At 38.3% G+C, this 19,516-nt stretch overlaps 1 protein-coding gene across 1 annotated transcript in view; it reads right to left on the bottom strand.

Moving 5' to 3' along the window:
- Nucleotides 1–2,284: 2,284 nt before the first annotated feature.
- The window catches only part of rexo1 (REX1, RNA exonuclease 1 homolog), a 92,420-nt gene continuing 75,188 nt past the window's right edge, over nucleotides 2,285–19,516 (bottom strand). The window contains exons 12-16 of the mRNA XM_063032508.1: nucleotides 17,555–17,665; nucleotides 16,696–16,811; nucleotides 14,731–14,869; nucleotides 11,734–11,854; nucleotides 2,285–6,281 (exon numbers count right to left, since the gene is read on the bottom strand). Of these exons, the coding sequence (XP_062888578.1) occupies nucleotides 6,193–6,281; nucleotides 11,734–11,854; nucleotides 14,731–14,869; nucleotides 16,696–16,811; nucleotides 17,555–17,665 (576 nt within the window). The 3' untranslated portion in view covers nucleotides 2,285–6,192. The remainder of the gene's footprint in view (nucleotides 6,282–11,733; nucleotides 11,855–14,730; nucleotides 14,870–16,695; nucleotides 16,812–17,554; nucleotides 17,666–19,516) is intronic.

Genomic DNA, 19,516 nt, shown 5'->3' with positions numbered 1-19,516 from the left:
CGAGAAGGGGATGGCGTTTTTGCAAGAGACAGGGTGAGAAGAGGAATAGTCCAGATAGCTGTGAGAGTCAGTAGGCTTATAGTAGATATCAGTGGATAAGCTGTCTCCAGAGACAGAGACAGAAAGATCTAGAAAGGGGAGGGAGGTGTCGGAAATAGACCAGGTAAACTTGAGGGCAGGGTGAAAGTTGGAGGCAAAGTTAATAAAGTCAACGAGTTCTGCATGCGCGCAGGAAGCAGCGCCAATGCAGTCGTCGATATAGCGAAGGAAAAGTGGGGGACAGATACCAGAATAGGCACGGAACATAGATTGTTCCACAAACCCAACAAAAAGGCAGGCATAGCTAGGACCCATACGGGTGCCCATAGCTACACCTTTAGTTTGGAGGAAATGGGAGGAGCAAAAGGAGAAATTATTAAGAGTAAGGACTAATTCCGCTAGACGGAGCAGAGTGGTGGTAGAGGGGAACTGATTAGGTCTGGAATCCAAAAAGAAGCATAGAGCTTTGAGACCTTCCTGATGGGGGATGGAAGTATATAAGGACTGGACATCCATGGTGAAAATAAAGCGGTGGGGGCCAGGGAACTTAAAATCATCGAAAAGTTTAAGAGCGTGAGAAGTGTCACGAACATAGGTCGGAAGGGATTGAACAAAGGGTGATAAAACAGTGTCGAGGTATGCAGAAACGAGTTCGGTGGGAACTCCTTGAACATGTCATGGATACTTCGAAGGCTAGTGCCCATGATAAAGCTGACTAATTATACAATTTCAGAATGAGGGAGAAATGTAATTGAAATGACTTTGACCATGGAATGACTGTTGGTGCCAAACAGTTGAGTATCTCAGAAGCTGTTGACCTTGGAATTTCACACAACAGTTTCTAGAGTTCTACAGAGAATAGTCTGAAAAACAAAAAACATCCAGCGAGCATCAGTTCCGAGGGTGAAAATGCCTTGTTAATGAGAGAGGTCAAAGAATGGCCAGACTGGTTCAAGCTGACAAGAAGGCGACAGTAACTCAAATAACCACGTGTTACAACAGTGGTGTGCAGAAGAGCATCTCTGAAAGCACAACACATCAAACCTTGAAATGGTTAGGCTACAGCAGAAGACCCTCTCCTGTACCTAATAAAGTGGCCACTGAGTGTTTAAAGTAACATATACAAGCAGGTGAAAATTAGGTTTCCAAAAATTAGCATTAGCTTTCTCTTTCTACAACAGATGTTCAATCAGCCAATCTGTCCAAGGTCAATTTGGTAATCACCAATCAATATAGAAATTAACATTGGTATTCACTGGTCAGTTAAGCACTTAAAAGCTCTTTACTGCACTGCAAAACTCAATTGGTGATCAATGCCACCACAATGTAGCTTTTCAACTTTAAGAAACAGATGACAACATACCATGTGCTTCCAAAAACACAATACAGGAAAAAGTTAAAAGACTTCCTGATTATCAAATTCGATCTCCCTGGTCACCCATAACCCTAAAGGTCACAGACATTGTGTAGAGGTCAACAGATGAGGCTATCCCTGGAAAAGAAAATCTACACAGATCAGACAGTCGCCCAAGAATAAGCTTTTCTATCCGTCAGGATTTGAAGTTATAACTGTAGAACATAAAATGTTAATAATTTTGAAAAGGAATGGCTCCAAAAAGTAATATCCATTATTAAGCAAACATTTGCACCACTGAATTACTGGTGTTTGAAGCACAATGGTTTTCAAGTTTAATGGCAAAAATCGTGGTTTTGTAGATAAGGTATATTCCACTTCATCCGAAAAGATCTTAAAATACCTTTTCCTGTCAAGCTTATCCATAGTTCTATAACAAAAATAAATTAATGAACTACATCAGTTAATACATTAAACAATTTTCTTGATATCTACTTGTATATTTCAAATCCATTTTTAGCTGCCTTTAATTACCAACAGGAGTTAATGTGCCACCTTGCACTCTCTCTTGATAATTTCTGGATTTTGGATTTCTCTATTGATTGAAGCTTTGTTGTGGCAATGACAATGGACGAGTTAAGACTGGAAACTCTCTTCCCCATTGGCCCAATTCCATTACAAAAGAAGTCTTGATAAATAAGTACTGAGAAAAGCAATAAGATATAAACTACCTCGTGAAAACTACCCATTTGAAAACAGTTGCGATGCATCATGTTTCTGCAGAATTTTCACAGTAATTGAGGTACAATTAAAAACACTAAAATGTAAGTAAATACAAATTCTTACACTTTTTAAAAAAAGTTTATTGCAAAACAATGTAAATTACTACAGTATATGTTTTGTATAGTCATAGCTCTTAGTAATGTTTATACACAAGTTTAGTTTTTTATCCAATGTGCAAGGTTGGCTTAAAATTTCAGTAATATATTTAAACTTATCACATTTTAAAATTATTAGCATAATTATTTTTTGCTGAGGGAACAGCCACAAAAATTGAGGAATTACATCCTTTTAATACCAAGTCTTTACAAAATTTACTATTTGCATTGTTAAGGAACATTTAAGGTTCAACATCATTCTGGTTCACAGACCAATGCTCAACCATCACAGAATTACTTTCATGAAGAACCTTAGCTCTTTACATCTATTAAAGTCAAACAACAAATAATATGTAGCACATTAATCATATTAAGTAGTAAATTGCTTTGGTAATTATTTAGATTTTTAAAATTACTCAATAGATCATGGTTGCAAATATTTTGATCTTTTGTACATGTTTAGTGAAACTTGTCGATTTACTATTGGTCTTATGGTAGTTAAACCAAACAACCTTGAGAAAATCTTTCTTCTTCTCCAAACTTACTAATTTTGTTAGCAGTTACAACTCAAGTTTACTGAATGTGCTTCTTTCTTTATTTTGACCCAAAGTTTCCAACTAAAGTCAGAGCCCATACTTTTAGGACAGTAAAGATTGTCTGAACACTCACTCACTCCAACAGTGAGCAAGGGAAGCAACTCTGCAGATCAGCGTTTGCTTTGTCCTTTAATGGACTGTTCTGCCATCATGAAGTGACTTATTCAATTAAGTAGTCTAAAAATCAAGAAAGGTGGTGAATACTGGCAGAAGCAGAGATTCAGAATTAGTTCCCTTGTATAATAGCTTAACCTTCACAGTAACTAATAATTCAATATATTAAAACTTGGGGTTATTCAGTTAAAAAGCTGGACAATTATTGCTAACAGGGCTGTGAGGATATATTTAAAAATTACTTTGCTATTCCATCTCTGTGGCCTCTAACCTTTTCGAAAGTGTCAAAAGATGAAGCTTAGCCAATGAAGGTATATTTATTTGCAGCTGAAGCTGTACACTCAATAAAATTAAACATGAACAGTCTTCCTCTACTCCTGCTGCAGCGAATTGCAAATTCCTGAGTGAAGATGTACCCCCACCATACCCTACCACAAACAGCAGCAGCTCCTACAGAAGAGCAACCATGCACAGCAAGATAAAGTCTTTAGGTTAAGGAAAAGAACAAGGCAAATTATGATGCCGCAAACGATTGTCCTGAGATGAGTCACTCTGCTCAAACCAGGAAAGAACAGAGATTTCTGATCAGCATTAGACCATGGCAAATGGCACCTTTGTCTGCTAAGCAGTTAAGAAGCTCTGTGAAAATAATTTGGTTTAACACAATAACTTATCAAGGTAATCAGAACAGATTAACAAACCACCAGATTCCAGCAAATGCAACTTCTTGTGTTTCTATTCAAAGACTCATAAAAATTAAGTACCATCTTCAAAAAAACTGGATAACAGATTTATTTATTGTCCTTTAGTCCAGTGGCCACCAGGCCGCAGACCAGTACCAGGCCGCAAAGCATGTCCTATCGGGCTGTGTGGAAACGATATGATTTGGCGATATGAAACGATACGAGTCAGCTGCACCTTTCCTCATTCCCTGTCACGCCCACTGTTGAACTTGAACACCCCCCCCACGCCCCCCGTCCGCCAGTCCGCAAGAATATTGTCAATATAAAACTGTTCCGCGGTGCAATAAAGGTTGGGGACCCCTGCTTTAGTTAACTCTTTTGACCTGAAGTCACTAGCTTCTTTTGGCATTGTTTGCAGTATGCTAGAGCTCTCTAGTAACCCAGAGTGATCTTTACCATTTCCCCTTACACATACACTGATTGGATAGAGAGTAGATGAGCTGACTCTTCTCCAAATACCTCAGAGACCAGCTGTACTATTCACATTTCCACTCACTGAAGTTCATCAATTTGGCCTTGCCTAGGAACTAATCACTAAATACTTCCAGTATGGATCTATCCCACTCTGATTAGCATTCAACTAACTTTCAATAAGTCCACAGTAATATTAAGTAATGAAATGTTCTTTTTATTGTTAATGAAATTCCATTTGAGACACCAGCCCATTTTGCTCCATGATACAGCTATCCAAGGTAATATTAAGACTACCTTTCCACCTTATTGTGCAGATCCATAACTAACAAAAATTATTGTTTGAAGGTAAAAGACTCCTTTACACCAAGTGATCTTGTATATAATGAATTTTAGCAGCTCCATGAACAATCTTGGATTCCAGTGATACTCACAAACTGCTTTCACCTAGCTTCAATCATTAAATATTAAATTAAAGTATAAGTGTAAACAATTCTAAGCATTGTGGGTATGCTATGTAGATGCCAGAATGTGAGGTGACACTCGTGGGCTGCCCCCAGAACATCCTTAGGTGTGTTGGTTGTTAATGCAAACGATGCATTTCACTGAATAAACATGAGAGATTCTGCATTCCACTATGTGCTTCAACATGCTGTACATGTGATAAATAAATCTGAATCTAAACTATTTATACAACTTACTCAAAAAACAAAACTAGTCAGGACAGGAACACTACTGTACAAAAACTGCAAGTGCAACTACAGTTCTATTTGAATATTCAGTATAGCAAGTGTCTACTGCCAACCTTGGAGTTTTCTTAAGGAAATCCAACCCATCAAATACTCTGCATATAAAAGCAGTATTCATTTTAAAAATAAAGACATTAGCATTGATGAACAATGTTGAGCTATTAAAAAAAACAGCTGATATTTTGAGTATAAACACTTATATGTAACAATTTCGTTAATCCTTTTAAAAGCGCACTGTGATCGGATTGGGGAGCATTTCTATTGTACACAGGTTAGGAAAACAATGCATCACGTTTAAGAATTATGTATTCATTAGATACTCTCAAATAATTTTTCCACTTCCAATGCAACAGTTGGCATGATAAAAATTAAATTACAGTACAAGAAAATGCACACAAAAGATCAATCTAGTAACAAAGAATATTAGCCAGTACAATTTGAAGTTTGGTATCAAATTAGGCAGTTATATATCCAATGAAATAGGGAGACCGTGTACCTTGCTTGGTCTATACTTCTCTGATAATGGACCCTTAAAGCCAATTAAAAAGGTATCAGAGGTGAGATGATGATTAATCAAAACAAAGTTAAAAGAAAAAATGTGTAAGTCTATTCTGCCTTTTGGTAGAAAATTGGAAAGGAGTGAGGAAGAGATGCCCGAAGAACTCAGTAAGTTTCTATATCCCAAGTATAACGCAACACTAGATATAAAAGATAACACACTATTCCATCCTTTTAAGACAGTTTTGAAGAACCATGTGCGGCAGATAGAAAACGTTATTGAGCAGGCACTACATACAAAAGAATCATACCTTTAATTTTTATTCGGCACTGGATACCAGATTATTCACTAAACTCAGGAAAGGAAACAAAAAGGTAGGAAAAAGCATATTTGCTTTGGGTCAAAATTCCATTAGTTTCTTTAATCTGACTTTAAAAAAGCCACTCACTAGCTTTTGGCGCATTCGAGTTAGACAACAGCTGCCGCAAGATTGACTGCGTTTCTTGGAATGCCATTACACAGAAATGTCATGATACTACGTAGTTGAACTGTGGTAATTAAACATTTACAACGGGCATGGCAATTTTTCTGAAAAGATTACTGCATGTACAAAACCAAATAAATACTGTAAACAAAAAGGCAATTTTGAATCAGATTGCGTTTTTTTCTTTCTAAAAAAACAGCCAAACTTTGCCTTTAGTTTTTCAAAAATCCTACAAATCGTAACATCCCTATCACTTCATACTCATTATGAATCTTGTTGAAATGTTATTTCTTTACATGCATGACAAAAATGGACACAGAAGATGTCATCTTCTTAGTTTTGCATCTTCTTTTATTCGCCAGATCATTAGTTCCATACAGGCACAAGCATCTTCACTGGAATCATGACCTTCAACTGGAAAATGGAAATAAAGATGAGAATTACTGAAGAAATTGTCTCATCTTATAACCATCGAGATTTGAGACACTCAACAAACTGCTGTGACTAATACGTTTTATAACCATGTTATTTGTCAAGGCAATGTTGGAGAATCTCCTAAAATGGAGTCAGAGTAATACAGAACAAAAACAGTCCCTTTGACCCATCTAGTCAATGCTGAACTGTTATGTCTATTCCTACCGACCCACACCTGGTTCATAGACCTCCATGCAGTTATCCAAATTAGTCATAAATATTGAAATCAAACCCAAATCCATCACCTCCTTCTCATTCCACACTCTCACCACCCTCTGAGTGAAGATGATCTTACCCCCAAGGTTCCCCTTAAATATTTCACCTTTCAATCCATGACCTCTAAGTTTTAGTTTCATTCAATCTCAGTGGAAAAAGCCTGCTTACATAAAGTTAGAAATACTGGAAACATTCAGATGGCCAGAATGCATCGCTGGAAGGAGAAATGGAGTTAATCTTTCTGGCTAAAGGGCCCCTGATCCAAAATATTACCCGTTTCTCATTTCATAGATACACCCTGAAATGCAGTGTGTTTCCAGCATGTTCTGTTTTTATTTTAGATTTCCAGCATCTGCAGCTTTTTGATTTTCTTTTACTTAGACAATCTAGTGTAATAATAGATCATTGCCACAAGATGCAATTTGAATGTAGTAGACAATTTTTAGTAATTGCAATAGGTGATATACCGAAGCTAGCAAATGATCCTGGGCAAAAGACAAGGTACAATCTAATGCAAGGGTGGTGTTAAGTCACATGCCTCTCAAAGTTCAGATTAAATTTATTATTGAAGTATTTATTATGTCACCATATATTACCCTGAGATTCATTTTCTTGTAGAACAAATACAATTGAACGAATAAAAGAAAAACTACACATAAAAACCACCAAATAACCAATAGGCAAATACAAAAAAAGATAATTAATCAATAACACTGAGAATATGAGTAGTAGAGTCTTTGAAAGTGAGTCCATAGATTGTGGAATCAGTTTAGAGTTGAGGCGAATGAAGTTGTCCATGCTAGTTCAGGAGCCTGGTGGTTTTATGGTAATAATTATTCCTGAACCTCTCAGATGGTTTTGAATCTCATGGATGGCTTTGAAGTAATTAGAATTCATACAGTTTCAAATCAATTCCAAGGTAACTTGATTCCACAGAAAATCATAACTGGTTCAGATTATACTGTTTGAGAATAAATTCTAGTGTTCAAAAATGCATAGTTAAACACAGAGGCAGTGAGAGCCTGCCTCTCCCAAAAAAAGCGCGGTGCTGTTTTGCAGTCTCCCCTGGAAATCCTGAAAATTGATTAAAAATTTCCAATATTATTCTCATGGTAAAATACGCAAATATTTTGAGTAAATTGTAAAAATATTTGGAATTACTAATGGACCCATGACAACCTGATTAAAACATAAATTTTGGGGCTGGTACGGTAGTGCAATGGCTAATGTTACACTATTACAGAGCAGTGACATAGGAAATCTCCATCCCTGTCTGTAAGGAATTATTAAAAATTAAAGTTGAAGTAAATAAATAAAAGCAAAACTGAAAAAAGTTAAAATCAAATTATAATGTATTTTTAAAAGAACTTTAATATATCTTACTTTCTCCTTTGCCTCCCAGTGTGCAAAGAACAGGGTTTCAGATACTGTGCCAGGTCTGACTGGACTTCCACAGCACAATTGTGCAGGCTGAGGGCTTAGTTATGTTTGGCCAACTGAGCACCAGTAAGACCATAAGACAAAGGAGCAGAATTTGGCCATTCGGCCCATCGAGTCTGCTCCGCCATTTTATCATGAGCTGATACATTCTCTCATTTAGTCCCACTCCCCGGCCTTCTCACCATAACCTTTGATGCCCTGGCTACTCAGATACCTATCAATCTCTGCCTTAAATACACCCAATGACTTGGCCTCCACTGTCGCCCGTGGCAACAAATTCCATAGATTCACCACCCTCTGGCTAAAAAAATTTCTTCACATCTCTGTTCTGAATGGGCGCCCTTCAATCCTTAAGTCATGCCCTCTCGTACTAGACTCCCCCATCATGGGAAACAACTTTGCCACATCCACTCTGTCCATGCCTTTCAACATTTGAAATGTTTCTATGAGGTCCCCCCTCATTCTTCTAAACTCCAAGGAATACAGTCCAAGAGCAGACAAATGTTCCTCATATGTCAACCCTCTCATTCCTGGAATCATTCTAGTGAATCTTCTCTGTACCCTCTCCAACGTCAGCACATCCTTTCTTAAATAAGGAGACCAAAACTGCCCATGGTACTCCAAGTGAGGTCTCACCAGTACCTTATAGAGCCTCAGCATCTCATCCCTGCTCCTATACTCTATTCCTCTAGAAATGAATACCAACATTGCATTTGCCTTCTTCACCACCGACTCAACCTGGAGGTTAACCTTAAGGGCATCCTGCACAAGGACTCCCAAGTCCCATTGCATCTCAGAATTTTGAATTCTCTCCCTATTTAAATAATAGTCTGCCCGTTTATTTCTTCTGCCAAAGTGCATAACCATACACTTTCCAACATTGTATTTCATTTGCCACTTCTTTGCCCATTCTTCCAATCTATCCAAGTCTCTCTGCAGACTCTGTTTCCTCAGCACTACCAGCCTCTCCACCTATCTTCATATCATCAGCAAACTTAGCCACAAAGCCATCTATTCCATAATCCAAATCATTGATGTACAACATAAAAAGCAGCAGCCCCAACACGGACCCCTGTGGAACACCACTGGTAACCGGCAGCCAACCAGAATAGGATCCCTTTATTCCCACTCTGTCTCCTGCCAATCAGCCCATGCCCTATCCACGTATGTAACTTCCCGTAATTCCATGGGCTCTTATCTTGTTAAGTAGCCTTATGTGTGGCACCTTGTCAAAGGTCTTCTGAAAATCGAAATATACAACATCCACTGCATCTCCCTTGACTAGCCTACTTGTAATTTCCTCAAAAAATTGCAATAGGCTTGTCAGGCAGGATTTTCCTTTAAGGAAACCATGCTGAGTTCTGCCTATCTTGTCATATGCCTCCAGGTACTCCGTAACCTCATCCTTGACAATCGACTCCAACAACTTCCCTACCACCGATGTCATGCTAATAGGTCTATAATTTCCTTTTTGCTTCCTTGCCCCCTTCTTAAATAGCGGAGTGACATTTGCAATCTTCCAGTCCTCTGGAACCATACCAGAATCTATCGACTTTTGAAAGATCATGGCTAATGCCTCTGCAATCTCCACTGCTACTTCTTTCAGAACATGAGGATGCATTCCATCTGGTCTGGGAGATTTATCTACCTTTAGACTATTCAGCTTCCAGAGTACTTTCTCTGTCGTAATTGTGACTGCGCACACTTCTCTTCCCTGCCACTCTTGAGTGTCCGGTATACTGATGTCTTCCTCAGAGAAGACTGATGTAAAATACTCGTTCAGTTCCTCCACCACCTCCTTATCTCCCATTACAATTTCTCCAGCATCATTTTCTATCGGTCCTATATCTACTCTCACCTGTCTTTTACTCTTTATATGCTTGAAAAAGCTTTTAGTATCCTCTTTGATATTATTTGCTAGCTTCCTTTCATAGTTCATCTTTTTCCTCTTAATGACCTTCTTAGTTTCCTTCTATAAGGTTTAAAAACGTTCCAATCCTCTGTCTTCCCACTAATTTTTGCTTCCTTGTATGCCCTCTCCTTTGCTTTAACTTTGGCTTTGACTTCTCTTGTCAGCCACGGTTGAACCCTTTTGCCATTCAAAAATTTCTTCTTTTTTGGAATATACCTGTCTTGCACCTTCCTCACTTCTTCCATAAACTCCAGCCACTGCTGCTCTGCCGTCCTTACCGCCAGTGTCCCTTTCCAGTCAACTTTGGCCAGTTCCTCTCTCATGCCACTATAGTTTCCTTTACTCCACTGAAATACCAACCCATCGGATTTCGGCTTCTCTTTTTCAGATTTCACAGTGAACTCAATCATGTTATGATCACTGCCTCCTAAGGGTTCCTTCACCTCAATCTCTCTAATCACCTCCAGTTCATTACACATTACCCAATCCAGTACAGCTGATCCCCTAGTGGTTTCAGTAGTTTCATTTGAACTTGTCAGCTACAGTGGGCATGATACAGTACAGCATTGGCACTGGATTTTTACCACAAACATTACAAAATTGTGATTTTATAATAAAAGTTACAGGAAAAAAATCTAAGAATTCCTTTCCTATGTGCTGGTATTTATGAGCAGGGACAAATAGAAGACTAATTTATTTCAATGTGCCATAGCAATTTTCAAGAACGATTATTTGACCCCTTTCGAAGAGTGTTGAGAAATATTGCAGTTACATTTCAAGGTTTTGCATTGTCCTATTCACAGTAAGATTATTCAATATTTAGAGAGACTAAGACACTTAAAAACAAGATGATATAATTATTTGATACAAAGGAATTTTAAAGAATTTTGAGCATTATCTTGCCAACTTGTTGCTTTCCAGTTGATGGCTTGTAGCCTTGACACACTGACAAATGATTTAAATCGATGACAGATCAGCTCTTTAAGATGCAATTAGTTGATTGGATCCAAGCTTTAAGAAGTTGTAGAAATGCTTTTTCAGTTTAACTGCACACATTTCCAATCTCCAGTCATCTATAGCCTACTTAGCAGAAGGGTAATGGGATATTACTGGCATATCTTGTTCTGCTGGTGTTAATTACATATGATAAGAGGCACGGATAGAGTGGACAGTCAGAATCTTTATCCAAAGTTGGAAACAGTTAATTTAAGGGGCCCTACTTTTAAGGTGATTGAAGGATTATCATGTTAACAGCTTACTCCATGAGGTAAATGGTCTGAGCATGAACATCTTTTTTTCTTATAGTTCCTCACAAGGACAATAAGGACCACCTACCAACTTTATCTTCTTCCGTGACCGCATTGAAGCTTATTTAACTGTGGTCTCTGGAGGAACACTGACCACAGTACCATTCAATGCAGGCATGGTAGAAGCTAAAGTTGGTCTTCAAGGGAAGGAAACTGGGATATCAAAGAGTGATGCAAAGAACACCCTGCCAGGGTGGTGGTTGAGGCAGATAGATTACAGTATACAAGAAACTCTTAGATAGGCACAAGAGTGACAGAGACAAATGGAGGGTTATGCAGAAGGAAAAGGATTAGATTGACCTTATGGGTTGGTTAAAAGGTCAGTACAACATTGTGAGTCAAAGGGACCGCAATGTGCTGTGCTATGTTCTATCTAATTCTTTAGATTCAATATTAACAATTTCAAAGCTAAAGTAAATTCATTTAAATATTTAATAAAATTATTTTCACATAACTAGAGTTCCTAGTGTGTAAATTCACAGATAATAGAAACTTTGCTTCACCATTGAGAACCTACCATTATCCTGGATAATGCGCTTGAGGTAGTCTGCCATTAAATTTTTCAGTGCTCTTTTATATGGCAATCCCAGCCGATGTGGAAACACAATCGCTGTATCAATCACTGTGCTATGTATAAGCTGGAGAGAAAGAAATATAGTGTACTGACTCCATTATATATCTATTTTTTCTGATTATTTATTGGAGTTCATAAGAATCAATCTCCTCTGCATTTGTTTTAAACTTACCAGCCAAACTGTAGTTGAATGTACATCAACAGAACTTTGATTTATATAGCATTTAAAACATATCCCTGGAGTGCTTCACAGGAATGGTATCAAATTAAATTTGACAGCAAGGTATGAAAAAGAATATTAGGATAGCAACCAAAAGCTTGTCCACAAAGAAATTCTTAAGGAGATTCTCAAAAAGGGAAAGCAATTCATAACAGAGGTCTAATAAGTGAAATCCAGGACTGAACAATGAAGCAAATGAAGACGTGGCTATCAAACAATTAAAATGTAACATGTGTTTAAGAGCTCAGAAATGGGAGAGAGATTTGTGAGAGTTTGAAAGATGTGGGGGTGGGGGGGTGGGAGAGCAAAGCCTTGTAAAGAGCTAACTAACAATGAGGAGAATATTACATTTCCTCCGAGAGGACAACAAACTTGTCATGGTTTAGAGGTCTGCATGCCTCAATGACCCAGCCAGCTGTGTTGGCTGAAGTCAGGGCTTTATGCTTTATCTCCTGGTAGAGTCAACCATGTCGGAGGGTAGAGGCCAAACTAAGAGTGGTCCACCGATCCTCCAGGTTTGGGGGTTCAACTCAGGGATAACAACTCTGACTGGCAAAACAAAACTGTCTCAGAAACAGCAATAAAAAATCCTTCTACATCTGAGTGTGATAACATTCCCAAGTTTACACCTGGAACTTGCATGACTGACAGTAGTGAAAACAGCTCCTAACATGATGAAGGAGACCCTGAACATCACCAGAGATGGAGGCCGTTTACTGCTGCCCTAAACACCAGCAGCATTGCAGGCAGGAGGTAGGAATATTAAATTTAAGGTATTGATAGGGATTCAATGTTGATCAGTGAACACAGAGATGATGCGGTATTGTTGGAGTTTGAAAAGAATTTGTTTCAAATCATGACCAGATGAAAACTTGACTGAGAAGTTTCACATGCAGATCTCAGAAAGACAGGGACATATTTGGTAAAATCTACACGTTCATGCTTTGAAAGGGATGGGCGATTGATTAAAAAAAGGAACTGAAAAAGGATGATAGCGAGTAAAGGGCTATATATATATAGCGTTAAGATTGATTTTGGAATAGGTTAAAAGGTCAGCACAACAGGATGGGCTGAAGGGTCTGCACAGCACTATATAGTTCTCTGTAAGATTGTAGATGCTGGAATCTGGAGCAACAAACAATCTACTGGAAGAATTCAGCAAGTCATGCAGCATCTTTGGGAGGAAAAGAACTGACCATGTTTCAGGCCAAAACCCTGCATCAAGACTACAAGTGAAGATGGAAGATTGCCAGTATGCAGAGAAAGGGAGTGGTAGGAAAAGTGGCAATTGGTGGACAGAGATGGCGTGTGTAAGGTGACAGGCAGGTTGTGCCAGGTAGAGGAAGTGGTCAGGATGGAGTAGCAGGTGAATGAGAGATGGAGACAAAGTGAGAGAAGAGTGAAAATAAGAGGAAGAAAACAGATGGAGCAATCCAGGGGAAATGACTGGAGACAGAGTGAAGTTTGGAGACAGCTGCTGGAAAGAAATAAACAGAAGCACAAAGACTACCTGAGAAAACATTCAAATTTAAAGTAAATCTATTATCAAAGTACATACACGTATCACAATATACTACCCTGAGATTCATTTTCTTGCAGGCATTCACAATAAATATAAAGTTACACAATAAAATCAGTGACAAAAACTACACAGACTGACAAACAACCAATGTACAAAAATACACCAAGTTGTGCAAATCCAAAAATTAAAAAAACAATATTAATAATTATTAAACAAACAATATTGAGAACAGGAGTTGTAGGGTCCATAGACTGTGGAGTTGGTTGGGTCCTCAGTGTTGGGTTGAGTGAAGTTACCATGAAGGGAAAGATGAATGGCAGTTGGAAACAACAATCAGGTGGAGGAGAGGATGGGTGAAAGGCAACTGTGAAGTACAAGGGAACGGAGACAAAAATCGGATAAACTGGAGGAGGATCAGCAAGAGTTATGGGGGAGGGGGAGGATACCAAAAATTGGGGTGTTCAGTACTCATGCCACTGGATTGGAGACTAACCAGGCAGAATATGAAGTGTTGCTTCTCCACTTTGCATTGGGTCTCCCTCATCCTGCCAGGAGGGAAGGTGGAGGGTGGACAGGTGGGAGTGGGAATCGGAAGGGGAACTGACGTGACGTGCAACCAGGATACAGCTCTCTGCCCAAGACCCGTGAGAAGGACAGTGGGATAGATCAAATGAACAGTTCACCAGCTTAGACAGGTTATATCAACATCTGACTGGCTGCTAATCATTGCCTTTGTTTCAGTTGCATAAAACTCATTGCAGCCCATTCTCTGATTAATTTTCAGAGTTTTCTACTGCATGTTTGGATTAATTGTAAAAAGGTCGGTTCCAAGTATGTATCTACATTAAATGGTATTTTGGATAATAAGACTCCTAGATATGTACAATTTCCTTTTCACCATCATATAGTTAATCCGATTAATCAGCAAATGGGATGCATCCTCCTGCGTAAAGAATGAGATGCAAATTCCTGCATAAAGTAATAACAAAGACATTTTGAATATTTTTAAAATTGAGAAATGCTTTAATTATTTCAAAAATAAAAGTCTACTGTAGATCATAATACTCTATACTTTTCTAAGTAATAATTACTCTGCAATTGTAATTTGCTGCAGGATTACAGCAAGATTTATGTTAAATGCTGCAACATTTGCTTGAAGGAGTGAATTAAAATTATTAGTTATGTTTAAAGAACATACCTTTAGTGCAAATAAATCACTTTCCAAGCTGTGCCCAATTAATATGGTGGCAGCACTGAACATATTCAGTAATACTGCCTGTACATCACGGATAGTGATTGTTGTGTTTGCCATATCCTCCTCTGTTACTCCAGAAAATCTACAATGAGCACAGAAGAATAAGACCTCTCGTTATGAATGTGTCCTTCATATTAGTACAAAGATTCAAATAAAATCTCACTATAAACTAGTAAGATGCCCTAAAGGGCACCAGAGAGAGTGAGGAATCTGTCTGTTCAAGTTTATTGTCAATGAACCACACACATGTATATGACTAAATGAAACATTGTTCCTCATCATTCAACCATACATATTGTGACGAAAGACCAAGTTATCAGAAGATTGATGCTGATGAGAGAGATAAGAGAGACAAAGGGAGAAGCGTTCAAAATGTTAATGAGAGACGAGAGAGATTAACGAAAAGAGACATAGTTCCGAGTATTGACAGACGGGTTGCTTTGAACCTGAACTGTTTGAAGTTTAATGGACAGGTGATACCCCAGCAGGGGGATAAAAGGAACAGGTTCGTTAAGGCAAGACAGACACCACGAGATCATGAGATAATGAGACCCTGGAAGTGCGGTGTGCCCCCACAAGTTGGTGGGAGTTTTGGAGGCCTGGTCGCGGGACCGACCATAGACGCACAGGGTGAAAAGGTACGATCGGCGGGAACCTGGTGTGTGTGTCTGCCCTTGCCTGGGTGCCGGGTTCATCGGGGAAGAACGATCGTATCCGGAACGGAGGGGTCACAGTCAGTGACCTCAGAAGACATTAAAAAGGGCTCGCCCAAAAGCTAACTGCAGAGAACATCAAGGTCTGTCTGAATTTGATTTGCATATCATCCTTCTCTCTCTCTCTCTAACTGCACAACAGCGATTACTGCGAACTGTACTAAGCTGAACTGAACTCTGCATCACTTGAGACTGATCATTTTACCCCTAGACTGCGATAGAGCTTGATTGATTCCTATTATCCTAGTTCTGTGTACATGCGTGTTTTATCATTGTTAACCTGTTGCATTTATAACCTTACGATTAGAGTACTATGTTACTTATTTCTTTAATAAAACTTCCTTAGTTCCAGTAATCCAGACTCCAACTGAGTGGTCCATTTCTGCTGGTTTGGCAACCCAGTTATGGGGTACGTAACAATATGTATAAAGCTAAATGGGGCAGGGGATCCTAACCTGGGGCTCACAGACCTCTCAGTTAATGGTAGGGGTCCATGACATAAAAATGTGGGAACCCCTGCCCTGAAGCCAAGGTGAACAACACAGCACATATAGTCACAATTCAGCACATACAGTCACAAAATAATATTAGCACAAGTCCCTGAGTGTCATGGCCTGAAGACTGAGAGGTTGACAAAGTATGAGGTACGTGTTTATGTAAGAGAGTATAATGTCACTGACACTGTTACTGTTATAATACAACAAGCAGTTGTACAAATATGTGAGACAGCAGCTATAAACGATGAAAGTGACCAGTATAATATCTGAGGCCACAATATTAGTCATGAAATAAAATATGCTCTACAGAATGACTAGTAACCTTTCTGAATAAAAATGGTCGATTTTCTAATGTAGAATACATGCACAAGAGACTGAAGATGCTGGAATTTGGAACAAAAAATAGCTGCTGAAGGAATTCAGCAAGTCAGGCAGCATCTGTGGAGGGAAATGGACAGTCGATTATTGGGTTGAGACCCTTCATCTGGACTGAGAAGAGAGAAAATTGTTAATATGAAGAGGCAAAGGGGAGGGGTGGGGCAAGAACTGGCACGTGATAGGTGGCAATTGGTTTCTTGAAAAAATTGATCCTACTATAGTACGAGTTTTGAAAAGAAAACTGCAGAAAACATCTGATATGTGAGGCTAATTCTAAAAGGCTGCAAAAAGAACTCCAACTGTTAATTTAATTAACGTACCTGGTGTTGTAATCAATGACCTTATTGTCTGGTTTGACAAATGTATCATACACCACCTTTAGATCAGAGTCTATAACAGTCAACCTGGTCAGCTCCAAGCCTTGCTTTGTGTAGCACTAGAAAGAAAATAACCCATTTGTTAAACGTATTCATGAAAACATGTCATTATATCATGAAGCCTCATAGTATTAAACTTTCTAATTTATATTAAATTTTATAGCAGCGTTAACAGTTTGGACACCTACAGAAACATTGCCCAGGGTGGACAAGCTTCTATGATGTTTAGTTTTGAAAAGTTAACCAACATATAGTTTTCTTCAAAAAAATGTTATAATGACCAACTAAACTTAAAAAAAAGATCTTAAATCACTCTACAAATCAATTGAAAATATAGTGAAGAAAGATATCCATTGGAAATGCTTAAAGCAACCGGTTCAATACATTAGAAAGAAAATCCTAATGCAAACCTCAAACCTTATGTTTGCTCTAATTCAAATAAAATCATTCCAGAAACAGACTATGTAGCTATTTGTGCTATAGACCACATACTATTTTGTTCAACCCATTACTCTCAAGCTATGTTGATCATTACTTGATTGTTTAAAGTTCAGTTAAACACCGAATAACAGCCACAGCAATATCATCAATATCTTTTATAGTTTTCCTTAAACTTTCCTTGTAAGTAGAGCTAACCTATCCCTACATCTCTGCCCAATGATATCACGTGCTCATTAGGTTAACTTTAATTAGTGGAAAATTATATTACTGAATCATCATAGCTGATCTAGGAGTTTAATAATGCAGTAAGCATGATTACACTTTCTTGAAGCAGTTACAGAATGAGGAACAAATTTTCTACCATTTCACAATCCAGAGCAAAGACACCCGGGTTTTCATCTGGTGGCATTGCTTTTTCGAAGGTCTTCATAAAGCCAGCTAAGTTTTCCTTGCGACCATCCTGAACATGTTGCTACAAATAAAATGTATTTACTGTATCATCATTCCATGAATAATTGTAACAAAAAATAATACATAATTATTACAAATGGTAAAATATTAAACAATTTTGTTTAAATTTTCTGGTTTCTGTACATTTTCCTCAAAGCTTCCTTTGTAATTTTTTGCTCTTAGCTAGTGATTTTCCAGCATCTGCAGAATCTTGTGTTTATGATTTGCTGCTCTGCTGCAAAGTCTCTTTGAAGGGGTGCCTATCCTGAAGTTTAAGCTCTCTCTTCAACAGGAATTCACTGAGATTCTCCATCCCTGCACCCCCACTGTGATTTCTGCTGCCTTCCGACTTTTCGACCATGTGTACACCTTCCAGCTTGTCCTCCTTCCTCCAGCCCCCCCCCCCAACCTCTTCATTCTGGCATCTTCCCCCATCCTTTCCAGTCTTGATGAAGGGTCTCAGCCAGAAACACCGAATGAACGGGAGGAATAGACTCCTTACAGAATGGTGCTACAATTGATCTCTGGAACACCCCCACCTGCAGCAGCATCATGGTAACCGCTGTGCCACCATGGTGTCTAACAAAAACTCCAGCATCTGCAGAACCTTGTGTTTCTGAAATACTATCTTGCTCTCTTTGTATTATTTATTTTTATTTCTTTTTGTAACCTATAGAATTTTTTGTATTGCTCTGTATTACTGTTGCAAAACAACTAATTTTATTACATATGCCAGTGATAATAAACCAGATTCTGATATCAATTGGTGTTAAAAGAGGGAGACAAATTTATAAATGTGTGGAAAATTTGCCTCTCTTGGCATCCCTACTGCTGATGTAACATGGAAAGACTTCCTTTTATATTCCACTTTCACTCCCTCAAGACATCTCAAGGTGCACTATAATAAATTATTTTGACTGTAATCACTGGTGCAGTGTAGAAACTAAGGCTTTCTACTCAGCCAAGTAAGGTCCCAAACACCAATGTGATAATAACTAGATTTAATGAAGTTGATTGTGGAATAAATATTAGCTGGATGGATCAAAATTAGATAAATTACTATGTACAACTATGCCTCAGCAGCAACACTCAAGCTCCTTGCAATCTCAAAATGGTAGTTAGGAGCCTTATGCTCAGATGGGGCAATTTAAATATCCCGTCCAAATGATAGGACTTTTAATATTACTCCCAGTACTGCACAAGAATGCTAACCTATATTTGTGAGCACAAGTCTCTAGTGTGACCCAATTCCACCAATCTCTCAGCACTGTGTGCTACTAATTGAGCCATAAATAATTAGCAATTTTATCACAGATCAGTAGTTGGATCTCCTTAGTCAAGCTAATTTGACTCTACAGTAGATTCTGATGCAACAGGAAGTTATGCATTTCATATTTCATTCAAACATCAATCAGCAAGAAAGATTTAAGGTACTTTATTGTGATAGTCACACAACTATTATTTGATGCCATTCAGGCAGCAGAGTCACAGAACTACTACTCAATGCTACTGAGGCAGCCAAATCCAACTATTTTGCCATTGTTAACAGAAAGAGGGAAAAGTACTCTTGTATCACTGGGGATTCGTTTCTTACATTGTATTGTAAACTCCAAGATGGCGCAAACAAATTGAAAAATACTAAAGCTGTAAAGCCCCCAGTGAATTTTCAACTTCAGTTATTTTATTACTGATCATATAATTTCAAGTATTTTTCATTCTATTAAAGTCACACTGCTTCTCAACTCCTAAACAATCATGAAACTTATTCAAGTTTGGTAAATACAGAATGAGGGGGAGTGGCCCACAAAAGAACATATATAAAAATGAAGGGGACAACACACTGGAGAGAGAAAGTTGAGTTATAAAGTCCAAG

This window comes from Mobula hypostoma, chromosome 24, assembly GCF_963921235.1.
Source record: "Mobula hypostoma chromosome 24, sMobHyp1.1, whole genome shotgun sequence".
Lineage (NCBI taxonomy): Eukaryota > Metazoa > Chordata > Chondrichthyes > Myliobatiformes > Myliobatidae > Mobula > Mobula hypostoma.
The sequence above is the reverse complement of the archived record's forward strand: the minus strand, read 5'-3'. Positions and strand labels throughout refer to the sequence as shown.